At 33.0% G+C, this 12,294-nt stretch overlaps 2 protein-coding genes across 2 annotated transcripts; one reads left to right on the top strand and one right to left on the bottom strand.

Annotated features, from left to right (window-relative positions):
- The first annotated feature begins 395 nt into the window (after positions 1–395).
- On the top strand, positions 396–5,043 carry LOC136276434 (meiosis-specific nuclear structural protein 1-like). Its single transcript, XM_066088383.1, has 21 exons — positions 396–439; positions 715–774; positions 967–1,038; positions 1,192–1,254; positions 1,395–1,445; positions 1,631–1,684; positions 1,812–1,868; positions 2,224–2,277; positions 2,416–2,469; positions 2,597–2,647; positions 2,787–2,840; positions 3,030–3,086; positions 3,256–3,297; positions 3,422–3,472; positions 3,595–3,642; positions 3,766–3,819; positions 3,954–4,016; positions 4,114–4,176; positions 4,316–4,411; positions 4,675–4,770; positions 4,873–5,043. The coding sequence occupies exons 1-21, from the start codon at positions 401–403 to the stop codon at positions 4,933–4,935; spliced, it is 1,242 nt and encodes a 413-aa protein (XP_065944455.1). The 5' UTR covers positions 396–400; the 3' UTR covers positions 4,936–5,043.
- Positions 5,044–6,520: 1,477 nt separating this feature from the next.
- Positions 6,521–12,294, bottom strand: LOC105342582 (T-complex protein 1 subunit gamma). Its single transcript, XM_011449577.4, has 17 exons — positions 12,154–12,294; positions 12,014–12,075; positions 11,714–11,764; positions 11,376–11,438; positions 11,054–11,150; positions 10,565–10,685; positions 10,246–10,326; positions 9,995–10,100; positions 9,751–9,833; positions 9,338–9,404; positions 9,177–9,211; positions 8,859–9,038; positions 8,334–8,432; positions 7,961–8,147; positions 7,403–7,543; positions 7,122–7,253; positions 6,521–6,878 (listed from the first exon to the last, which is right to left on the bottom strand). The coding sequence occupies exons 1-17, from the start codon at positions 12,185–12,187 to the stop codon at positions 6,750–6,752; spliced, it is 1,668 nt and encodes a 555-aa protein (XP_011447879.1). The 5' UTR covers positions 12,188–12,294; the 3' UTR covers positions 6,521–6,749.

Raw genomic sequence — 12,294 nt, 5'->3', positions numbered from 1 at the left:
AAAAGTAGATAATCCTGAAAGTGACCCATATTTTTTTTACAGCGGTAATGGTTTACCACTTGTAGATCACCCTTAAAATCTAAACTCTCAAATATGAATAATAAATTTGAATTCCGACCTTGAGCACAATAGTAATATGATTTAAGTCTCGAACTCTACAATTTTTCCCGGAATGACTGACCGTTGGTTTGTCTAAATGCTACAATATCAACGTCATGACGCATTTGACGTAACAAAACCTATGACGCAATAATCGTTGTTATAAACAGTGAAAACTAGGCAGAGGGAAAAGAGCGACTGCAAGGCATGTTGTCAATGTTTGCTGAAATCTAAGGATATTTCTCTGAGTTTATTCAAATTAGCTTACTAATGTGTTGTTTATCTCTTGTAGATTATCAAAATGGAGATGTGTATCGGAGAAGACAATTTGCGTCAACAGGTAAATCGCTTTGATGTAGATGTAATGGGCTTTATACATACTTATACAATCATGCAATACATTTTAGGAGATATTTTGTGATGGTCATAATTGTTTCAAACCTTTAAATTGGTGATAACGAATAATAAATGTGCATGTACATTAACATATTCTTGCAAAACATGCATGTATAACTGTACATGTACATGTAGCAACGAATATCTGAGTAAATATAACAGTATTATATTACACTGAAAAACTATTAAAACCATTGTTTTGTTTTATTTCTTTCACAGAAAGAAAGAATGGATAAACTGTCAGAGTTGAAGAGGAAACTGAGAGCCTATCAATATCTGGTATGTTTCATGTGCTATGTGATTTTAGCAATTAACCTAACATAGATTATGATTTGTTGGCTCGTGTCTTTTTTGTTGTTTTATTTAAATTCACATTATTAAATGGATTGATACATGATACAAAGCCGCCGAATATTTTTTTTCTCTGTATTTCCTTTTTATCTTCTATATTTTGAAAATTCAATCTTAAAGGAGAACCTTCGCAACGAAGTTCTTGCTGACAGCCTGTTCAGAACAGAGGAGAAGATGGAGAGACAACAAGAGGTGTTCTTATCATTTGGAGAGAATTTTAATGTGAAAATTATCATATCAAAATACATTTTTATAGGATGAAATATCATAATATTTACTCGCATTTTCTTCTCCTGTAATGATGCTTAAGCACGGGATCTTTCATTAGACGTATTATTATTACAGGAGCCGGTAGTAAGCGAGAGCCGACGAGTCATCATCTTCGCAAAAATTGAAGCACAGATACTGGTAAATTTATCAATGATTGATTTAGTACAGCATTTTTAATACACGAATTACCGTGCAAATTATGCGCGCACGAAAGTCATTTTTTTTTTTGTCCTCTGGTATAATTTTATTCATGTAACTCATTAAAAATTTGATTACAGAAAAGAATTCTTCCAAGCAACAGAAATGCCGTATTGGTTGTTAAATGGATGGTATGTTGATTTAACTTGCATGTATTTTGATTTGGATTTAATGATTGACTGATTATTTATATTTATAAATGATTCCTTAATTGATTATTGTTTCATGTCCGTTATTTCGTTCTTGAACTAATTATAGAACAAAATTGTCGTATTTTGAATTCATGATACCATAATAATTCAGTGTTTCTATGTAGAAAATCATTAAAGACCACCATAAAAAAATAGCTGATGTCCATACAGAGCTGTCGGTGAGTCCAATAACACACATTTATTTTGTATATTTTCCGGGTTTTTTAAATTCAATTACGCCGTGTCTGTAGTATTTCACTGTCAACGCCAAAATTGTCTGAAAGTAAAAAGAAATAATTCTTCCAGAGAAAAATCCAGCAACAGGATAGCGATTCCTTTGAAGAAATCTCCAGAGACCTAGAGGTATAGTAGACGATTTCAAGCGCTAGACCTTAATACATGTACTACGTTATGATATCCTAAATTTCCCTGATCGATTTATATAAATTACCAATACAGATTCTTAAATAAATCCACCATTTTCAAACAAATTTTCATGTTTTAACTATGCAGATTTTTGATGATACTCACACGTGCAAACACATCCAAATGCACAGGGACACGCACTCACACACGCGAACACTAACGCACACACGCATTAGAAAACACACATTGGATTGGCATATTCGATTGAAAAACAAGACTTCAGGTTGTATAAAACATTTTTTAATGGGTTTTTTATTTGCTATTTCATTAGATATTTTTTTAATTCTTAAAGGATAAGAATAAACCTAACACCCTTTCAAAGAAAAAAGAGGAGAAACAAATTGAGGTACAGCATTGTTGTTATTTATCAATCTCCATTTGAATATGTCGGTGTTTAAAGTACTTGAGTGAAAATATAACTTTTAAACAAATAAGTTAAACTATAAGTTACAATATGTATACTGTTTTAATGTCGTGTTTGTAGCCAATGACAGACAAACGGATGATCTTAATCCACAACATTCAGGTGGATTTGTTGGTAGGTAAAAGGAAATCGAGATACAAGTAATTGCAATTTGCATCGATATCGGTTGTGGCTAAAAATAAAATGTTCATTGGGTTTTATGATTAATTATTTTACATCATTTATGCTATTCCTGTTGCAGAGAACAATGCTACCAAGTGACGGAACTTCAAGAATGGCTATAAAATACATGGTATGGATAAAAGTTAACCATTTATTATTATTTTTTTTGGTTGTTGATAAATTTATTCCGCGATGTCTTCCTCTAAATAAGAGACCGCCTTTATTTATTGATATGACTTCATTTTAAAAATCATACATTTCGTTTTCAGAGAATGATCCGAGATAACCACGTGGTGATGTTGACTGTACAAAAGGAACTGCTCGTAAGTCAGAAAACTGATTTAGCATAACGGTACATGTAATATATTCACATGATGAAAGCAACATATCCTGGTTGTTGACAAATTGATAGCAGTTTACTACTGTATTTCTCCTTAAATCGGTTTCCAATTCGTAAAAGTGAATTTATTTATTCAATTAAGTCTGATTTTTGTTTTTGTTTTTTTATTTAGAAACAAGTAGAGGAAAGAGACGACAATTCTTTCGCGGACTCCTTTAGGAATCTAGAGGTATTTATAATTATGTGTTCATGTGCCAGTCAATTCTTTAAAAAATAATTCTTATTATTATGTAAAACGCGTTGAAACAAAGTCACAAAAAAGACTAAAAGTTGTCATAATGAGAGCAAATTTAAAATTGGGTTAATATTTACCAAGTTGTTTTTATAATTATTTGCAGAACCTTAACCAAAACAAATGGAACGCTACATTAGATGCCTGGGTAAGTATCTTAACTACATACGTAATATATGATAAATCATGGGTAAGTATTTTAATAACATACGTGATGTACAAGTATGATTTACAAAAAATAATATATGACATCTGTCGTTCATTTTTTACAGGACAAAGAGAAGAGAAATCAGATTGTATTCTTCATTCTTGTAGACCAAGTGGTAAGAAATACATTATGAACAGAATCATCAAATTTTAAACAAAAACTAAACGTCTTATAACTGACAGATATCTTGTTTAAGATTACATGCATTGATATTCTGATACATTACCTGTTTTTTAGAGGAAAATGAGGACAAGAAGATGCCCACAAATGGCAGGGAAAATGATGGTGAGATTATTTATATAAAAAAAATATCCTATTGTGCATTAAAAAGGTATCGAACACATATTCCTACTATCTTCGAGCATTTTAATAGAATATATTCATGGTTTTATTTGTGGCTGTTTTCAGAAAAAACTTCAAGACCGCCACTTAGATCTGAAAAATCTTCAGGAGGAACTTATGGTAGTCTTACTTACAACCATCGAATTTATTGAACTTTTATTACTTCATTTACGAGATTTTATGAAACCTACATCTTTCATTCCTTTTCTATGTAGAAAATATCCTCGTATGTAATGGTTTTTTTGTTTTTGCAGAAAAGGGTAAATGAAAGAGAAAAAATTCGTCAAGCAAAGAAAATCATTGAAGAAGAGTTGTTGGTAGGTGAAAACACTCCATAAAATATGAGTATGTGAAAATACATTCTAATGAAAATTACATAATGAATCTATGCATCAATTAATATCTATTTTTAAGATGGAAATAAACAGGAAAGAGGAAATGACAAAAAGACGAAAAATGCTCCAGATGGAATTGATGGTATGAAATCACACTAAGGAAGTTATTAAACATAATTGACTTGATATTTTTGGCTGTTTTTAGAAGAAATGTGAAAATCTTGCATTTTTAGAAGAAATGTGAAAAATCTTGCATATTTTAAAAACTACTGCATTTTTAGAGCTACCACTTTGAGAGAACTGTCGAAGAAGATACGCTCTTTATTCCTCGGAAGTTATTCTTGACCGGTGTAGAAACCTTCAAGACCGTCCCAGAGGTACAAGTCTATATTACATATACAGTATAATTGACAATATAAACCATGTACAGTAAAACATGGTTACTGCAAGCACGCCTATAACGTAATAACACACACAGCGAAGTTAGTAAAATAAATCAATATATATAGCTGGTGTTTCTTTAAATCTTTGTTAATGTAGAGTTAACAAATAGTACTAGTGTGTATTCATGGATACAGTTAAAAAAAACTAGCGTGACTGTACTAGTATGTACTCATCAATTGATTCTTCCTCTTTTAAGCTCGATGATGCACCTAGAGATGTGAATGAGAGAAAAGATGGACCGTCAGCCAGTTTTTCCTACGAAGATCAACCCCAGCCACAGTCACAGCCGAAGGTTAATATCAATTTGGTTTAAGAAAAACTCTCTTAAATCATCTTAAGTGCATACAATTGAATTGCAATTTTTATGTTTAATACATTTTGTTTTTTTTAACAGAAAGGGACAAAGGCAAAACTCACTTTGAAGAGCCGTATCAAGAGAATTTTCGGGTTCCGTTAACCAAACGAAAACCCTGTCATTGTCTGAATGAAGAAAGCATCCCTGAAGCTTTAAAATTCCATTTATTAAGCTTTATAAAGTATTGAAAAATAAAAATTTATAGTTCCATTTGCAAATGCGTTTATATTATTTATCAGATCCTGGTCTTTGTAACCATTAGATACTCATTGTAACAAAAATAAACATAATCCACGCTTATTTTCACTCTCTAATACTTATCTAGACAGCACATGCAAAATTATTGTGTTTAAAATTATTTGGTACCGGTAAATCCTTAGTGCAAACTATTGATTGTTATTAGGGATGTCAATTTTACTCGGTTGGCTTAGTCAAGTGTGAGCGTTTTATTATTTAAATTTACATCTTTCTTTTAACAAATTAATAAAAGGTAAGTAAAATTTAATGAATGACAGTTAACGTAGATCAGTTCGTTAATTAGCTAAACGTATATGTAAACTTCTATGGGAGTCTGAGTTTGACATCATCATAATTATTCCTGCAGTCCGCGATTTTTCTTAGATCGCTGTGGGTATTGGCCAATGGATACGCGGAGCGTGCATATTTCAGTCCTTTTAATTTCTATAGAATGTGAATTAACAAGAAGTTTCAGAAAGAAACAGAGGGAGTCATACTCGGTGGGTGTTAATATACTATCTTACATGTATTCAGACATAATTGTCACAATAAAAACACTTTCAAAATGAGGTTTGATTACAAAAATTTATTTCAAAAACCGAGTTAAAACAACGCTTGCGTACATGTTTTTGTTCACATTTTGAACGTTGGAGTGAAAATTCAAGTTGCAGACGTAAAATCAATGTGATTAAGGCTAAATATCTTTCCGAATGACGATGGACATTTTTATGTTGCTAAAGGTCATTGGTCTTATAAACCAACTAAATTGACAGACTGTTCCATGTCAGTCATCTTTAATGTAATTTGACTGTATTTTTCGGCTGATCAACTACAGTCTATGTCTGTCGTCCGACCATCGACATTTTATCAGCCTCGGACTAAACCAACCCCTATTTCACTTTGACCAAATTTTAAATGATGTCGCTTGCCGTTTTGATTTAAAACCAGCACAGAGTATCGCCACAATAAGGCTTGATTTGAACAAAGCTAGCCAGCATTCAGCTTACTGAAAACCTGAACCTGAAAAAATGCTGATAGTTTCAAAATTTAAAAATCAATTCATTTACTTTTACATTACATTCTACACGTTATTTTTGTTACCACTTCAAAGAATGTTCTAGCATCAAAAGCAGTGACGTTACTGCTTATGTGGATCAACAGTTAATAAGAAGATATGGTGTCCAATTAACAAGCTGTGCTTTTAAACTCTTACCAATTATGTATTTGGACAAAAGCTTATAGAAGAATTTGACTCCCTAGTTCAAAATTCATGATAACTGAAAACTTTCTCGGAAATAATCCAAACAACAAATGAAAATCTTTCTTGCTGTATTTTTTCTGATAACTTCAATTTTTCCTACTCCACTCTTTTGAAACATTCAAATCAGAACTTTTCAAATTTTTCAAAAATTTTAAATCATTTTCAAAGATAAAAAAAAACTCCAAAAAAGATATTACAGGAATTTTATTTCCATTTTCACAAAGTGGTTTTATTTGATAAATATGAAATACAAAATACATCAAATTGCCCCATGAAATAGGCAAAAACTAAGTCACAGTTTACATTTGCAAGCATCCAAAATATTTGTTCACGAATTGAGGGGACTGATTCAAGCGAGATGAACACAGTGTCATACAGACATCAGATTGCCACTGCGAGGGTTCCATTTTTTTCATTTTTACTCTGGTTCTGGTCCCTCAGATGCCTGGGGCGGGGCACTGGGGGCACCCCCTGAGGCTGCTGCCAAGTCTCCCTGCTTCTTGACTCCAGACACGATGTCGTCAATTCTCAGGAGTAACACTGCAGTCTGAAGAGAAAAATTGAACTACATTCATTCATGTTACACAAGAACAATTATCTGCAATAACATTCTTTAAAGTAAAAGTCTACGTACAATGTCTATATCATTTACCCTAACATGGACCACATCCTCCCTTAACAGTGGTCTGAGTCATGAAATCAAATAACTACTGTGTATGACTCAAATATTCACATACATGTCAGAATTAGCCCAAGTTAATATAAAAGTGATCAACTTTTAATTCCATACCTCGATTGCTGTTTTGTAGGTTTGAACTTTGACAGCAAATGGTTCCCAGATTCCATAGTCCTTCATATCCACCACTTTCCCTGTCTCCCCATCCACACCCCAACTGGTGTTATTGGCAGTCGCATGCTTAGCCTGAAGGAGAATTTCATACATAATATTTACACAAACAAAACAGACCAAGCATTTTATATGTGTATTTTTTGGAGGAGAGCTGGACATCTTTTGATGGCCCCTATCCCTCCCTCTCCTGAACTTTACTTGGTTCTACCCTGTGTACCTACCCTGAGGGCTGTTAGAGTTCTGATTGTGCTGGCTCCACAGTTCTGGATCAGAGTTTTAGGAACCACTTCTAGAGCTCTGCTGACTGCACGGTACGGCCACTGGTGTATCCCTGTAATACTCTTGGCCTTCTCATTCAAAGCCTTAAAAAGAACATTTAATATTTGTTTCATGCTACATTTTAAAGCTGTGATAGGAGTTGCAGTTCTGGGGTTGTATGCATAAATAATCTAAGAATTTTCTTTTGTTTATGCTTAACTTTTTTAAGAATATTCTTAACTAAGTAAGATGCTTTCAAAATTTTCGTTGCATAAAAAATTCTAAACAACATGTTTTTTTTCCCCATACTTTTATATATTAAGTAAGAAAAGATTTGAATTAATTTAACTCCATCTCCATAATAGAAAGCCGATGAAAAACATTCATAGTCTTGCTGTTGAGAAAGTGTGAAAAAGTTAATCAGAATATGACATGAATTTTTCATGAAAAAGTTAATCCAAAACCAGTAATTTTAGTGTCAGATATGCATATCTTTATATGTGGTAGCCCTAGGTTTATACCTGAGACAGTGCCATTTCGGCCGCCCCTCCCCCTGGGACAAGGTAGGGCTCCAGCATCACATTCCTAGTCACGTTCATGGCGTCCTGGAGGTTACGCTCCACTTCATTCAGAATGTCCTTGCTGGCGCCGCGCAGCAGGATTGTGCAAGCTTTGGGGTTTTTGCACTCTACCAAAAATGTAAAGTACCTGAAAATAACAAAATAGTAGGTATAACATAATAATCCCTTTTATTCCAGAAAATATGTTTGCTAAATTAAGTCCTTATTTTCAGTACATATCACATTTGTCTACTTTGACTACAATGGCAGAAACTACTTTTGTTTGATGAACTGAGGTATCATAATTTTGAAATGCTTTAAGATTGCAACTTACTCATCTCCGAACTTCTCAATATAGAAGAGACCACATTCTGTTCCTACATCTTCCTCTCGTATTTCATCGGTTCTGTTGACAATAGTGGCACCACAGGCCCTGTAGTAAACAGAGAAAATAAAACTGTCACTTAAATGGCTCACAAGGTTCTCACTTCTTCAACAACTAGGATATAGTGGAATCTTTATACATGTATTTCAAAAAGGCCATTTTTCATTGATTGTCAACTTTCAAAGGTACAGGGGTACATAATATCATGGACTTTCCAATAGAATAATTGAATTAATGTTTTTATATTCCATAATCAAATAAAAATTTATTCATTCCTATAAATTTTTGAAGTAGACCAATGAAATCCAAAATTAAAAATTGAACCACCACAAATCAAAATGAATCTAAATGACACATAGTATAAATGTCAGATCAAAATTTGCAATTTTCAATTCTTGCATGAAAAAACTTGATTCCCGTAATTTATTCTCCCAAAAGCTGTTAAATGTTGCTAAAACAATTCCCTTCACTTGCCTTGCTATCCTATTGTTGTCCGACTTCCTGACACGACGTATACAGCTGATTCCAGCCTTGACCAGGAAGTGTTGAGCGAGATCTGACACACCTTTCTCAGTGATCACGAGGTCTGGTTTGACAGCGATCACTTCATTGCAGATCTTTTTGACGTATTCCTCCTCCATTTGCAAAATCTTGCTGCAAAATTGCAACTTACTCTTTACAAACATTTTACAAACTCTTTAAATGGTAATATATTGTTACTATCAAGTAAATCGTGCTCCATAAACATATTTAGTGTTCAGTTTGAGAAGAAAAACAAATAGAACTACTTACGAAAAATCTGCCTCATCTGTGATTTCAATGTTTGTCTGGAAAGAAAGAAAATTTTTGCCTCTTAGATATGCTTAAACAGAACTTAAAATTATCAAAAAAAAAAGTTCAAAAAATAATTTAAAAGCTATTAGACACCTCATAAACACTAGAAGCAAATTTACCTGACTTTCTCCTTTCTTGTACTCCAAGTTGCAATCCAATAATAATATTCTCGGGTTTTCTATTCTCCTGTAAATTCACAAAAATCAATTTGAAAAGAAGCAAACTCATCCCACATACATTTTTAATTACTCATATTATAGTTGGACTATTGAAGAAAGATCTAGCCAGATTGAACACCGTAAACCAACTTTTATTCGCGGCAACTTTATTTCGCGATTTCCTGGAGATAAACTGGACTGTGACGTCTAATTTTCGCAACCAAGCCTTATCCAGACTCATGTTGTGATAAGAATCAAACGACAAGGGCTGATTTGCGACGAGAAATATTCGCGACAACAAGGCTCTCACGAACCCGCGAAAATTTCTCGCACACGAATAAAAGTTGATTTACAGTAATTAACACAAGCCATACCTCTTCATTTTAGGGTGGACAATGTCTTTGTTAAGCATTACTCCTGTCAATACTTTGGATTCTTCCATTGTGCCCCCAGGAATCTAAATAGAACAAGAAATATTAGAAAACTGCAGAAAAAAACAAAAGGTGTTAATTTTTGAACTAGTACAGAACCAGAAATTTTTTTTTTCTTTAAAACATTACAGTTAGAGTTTACATGTAAGTGTTGTATTTTTCTGCTATCAGTGACGTGAAAGAATACCTTTTCTACTTTGGCATATCTCTTTATATCTATTTCTCTTCTTCCATTTTCCTCCAAGAAGACAGTGGAAGTTGCTTTCAATGCAATCTCACAGGCTAAATTGGCCCTGTAATCAATTTAGATCCCATTTTCCATAAGGACAAAGTTTATTTACGTCAGAGATAGAGTTTTAGCTCTAATCTTTGACCAATTTATTATTTTGTGGAATGATAATATATATATGAAATTATTATCATTTATCAGTAACTTACCATTTGCTGATAAATTTTGTTCCTACACAGCTATTGACAATTTTCTTCATCTCTTCATGGTTGGTAATATCCACTGGGACACTGTGTAAATTTAAACAACAATTCAGCCATGTAAGAGAAATCTTCATCGACAAAATTGTTACAGGTTTTACTTTTCAGGTTTGTGAAAGTTGCCCACTACATTACATCTCTGTATAGTTTTTTTTATAAAGAAAAAGTATTCATGATATTAGAGTTAACAAAATGAAATTTAAAAAAGAGAAAAAGAAAGGATATTGAAAAGACAAACATACATGGACTAACTGTCCCATATTTGTACCTGATTTTATCCCTGAGGATTTCCACAAGGTCTTCTAAGGCCTGTCTAAAAGCACTGATGATCACTGTCGGGTGCATCTGCTGCTGGAGGAAGGGTTCAGCCACAGCGAGCATCTCTCCACCTAGAAAGTGATGTCAGGACATTAGTATGATAGCAAACATTTCATGTATATAAGCATTCAAGTAGCTTCAAGGTGAAAAAGTAGGAATATAAGTCATAAAAAGTATGACAAAGAATTGAGAATTCTAATCAACCATACTAAAACTTGACTTTTAAACCCTTTTCTCTAGATATGGTATAAATGATCTAACTAAACCATGTTTAAATATAATCTCTGACTGAATTTCACTGAAAGCAACAAATCCACTTTCTAATAAGATCTCTTCTCTTTTCACCTCTCCAGTTTTTCGTAGACTAACCATAAATGCAAAGGAAAGTTGTTATTCTCTGTCAGAGATAATTGGTGGTTGTTAACATTGAATCTCTTACCCAGGATAATGACAGAGGTGGTTCCATCTCCAACTTCCTCGTCTTGGGTGCGGGCAACCTCAATCATAGACTTAGCAGCTGGGTGCTGTACATTTATCTGAGTGAAGGACAAGATAAGTAATTGCACATAAACTTAAGGAAAGATATCATTTACAGCTTTAATTTTGTTTCACAATTCTTTCCATCAAAAATAAAAAATGGAACTGTGAATTTAAAACTGTAACTGCTCTTTCTCAAAATACACAGCTCCTTCTGGGTTTAAAAAAATTGATTCCTAATACAATAGGGGTAAATAAAACAGTACTATATCAGTTTCCATTACCTCTCTTAGAATAGCATTTCCATCATTGGTCATCACAATCCCTCCCATGGGATCCATCAACATCTAATTATCATAAATATAGAAAGTTATAAAAAAATAAATCACTGTGTAGTCTTTTAATCTTCCTATATTAAACTATATATGTGTAATTGTAAATAATTTAGTGACTTGTCACATTTAAGTTCACTTTTTTTTCAGCAACATTTGTAAAGTGCATGATGAATTGATAGCACTTTTTAATTTGATTAAAGGTTGGTGGGTTTTTTTAACTTCAAGAAATAAACATTTCAATTCACTGAAATTTTACATTATTTGAATAAAGAATACACACAACGAACCTTTAACATGGATCTTGGTCCAAGACATGTTCTAATAATATCTGCAATAGCCTGTGAATAAATTAAAAAAAAAAATACTTAACTCGAATTTTCTCTTGATATAGCAAAGCATGACAAAAATGTTCTTTTTATTTAAACATATTTCGTACACCGGTTTTGGAATTTTTAGAGGATTTATCGTATTCAAAAGCAAACAATGAATTAACAATTGTTTTGATTATGCAAAGTTATTGTAAAGTTATTATTTCGATCTGGAACATTCCACCATGGAGACGGCCATGTGAAAACATGTTTCCCTACCTTGCCTGCTGCAATGTTTCCTATCTGGACTTTGCGGCCAGATTCCCGCTTTGTGTTCTGGTCTACAATTGAAAGAAACATTTAAAAACAGAATTTACAATTACACATCGATTTTAATCACTAAAAGAAATGAAACTTACTAAGAACGATGATAGGTGAGGATCCCCCGATCATGCTTGTTTGTAGGAAGTCAAGAACGCTGCGCCACCTATTGAGTCATTTTAAGTATCTCGAGCCCGACACAAACTTGAAGTAAATATTCTGCGTTGATTCGTTACTGG

Source organism: Magallana gigas, chromosome 6 (genome assembly GCF_963853765.1).
Source record: "Magallana gigas chromosome 6, xbMagGiga1.1, whole genome shotgun sequence".
Classification (NCBI taxonomy): domain Eukaryota; kingdom Metazoa; phylum Mollusca; class Bivalvia; order Ostreida; family Ostreidae; genus Magallana; species Magallana gigas.
This window is presented reverse-complemented; position numbering and strand designations above follow the sequence as displayed.

Excerpts from the sequence above, each read along its gene's own strand:
- LOC136276434 (XM_066088383.1), top strand. The coding sequence starts at position 401 with ATGGAGATGTGTATCGGAGAAGACAATTTGCGTCAACAG. Across the intron at positions 1,685-1,811 it reads ATGTCCATACAGAGCTGTCG|AGAAAAATCCAGCAACAGGA; the intron begins GTGAGTCCAATA and ends TAATTCTTCCAG. Across the intron at positions 4,017-4,113 it reads TCATTGAAGAAGAGTTGTTG|ATGGAAATAAACAGGAAAGA; the intron begins GTAGGTGAAAAC and ends TCTATTTTTAAG.
- LOC105342582 (XM_011449577.4), bottom strand. The coding sequence starts at position 12,187 with ATGATCGGGGGATCCTCACCTATCATCGTTCTTA. Across the intron at positions 12,076-12,153 it reads CTCACCTATCATCGTTCTTA|ACCAGAACACAAAGCGGGAA; the intron begins GTAAGTTTCATT and ends TTTCAATTGTAG. Across the intron at positions 9,405-9,750 it reads GTCCACCCTAAAATGAAGAG|GAGAATAGAAAACCCGAGAA; the intron begins GTATGGCTTGTG and ends GTGAATTTACAG.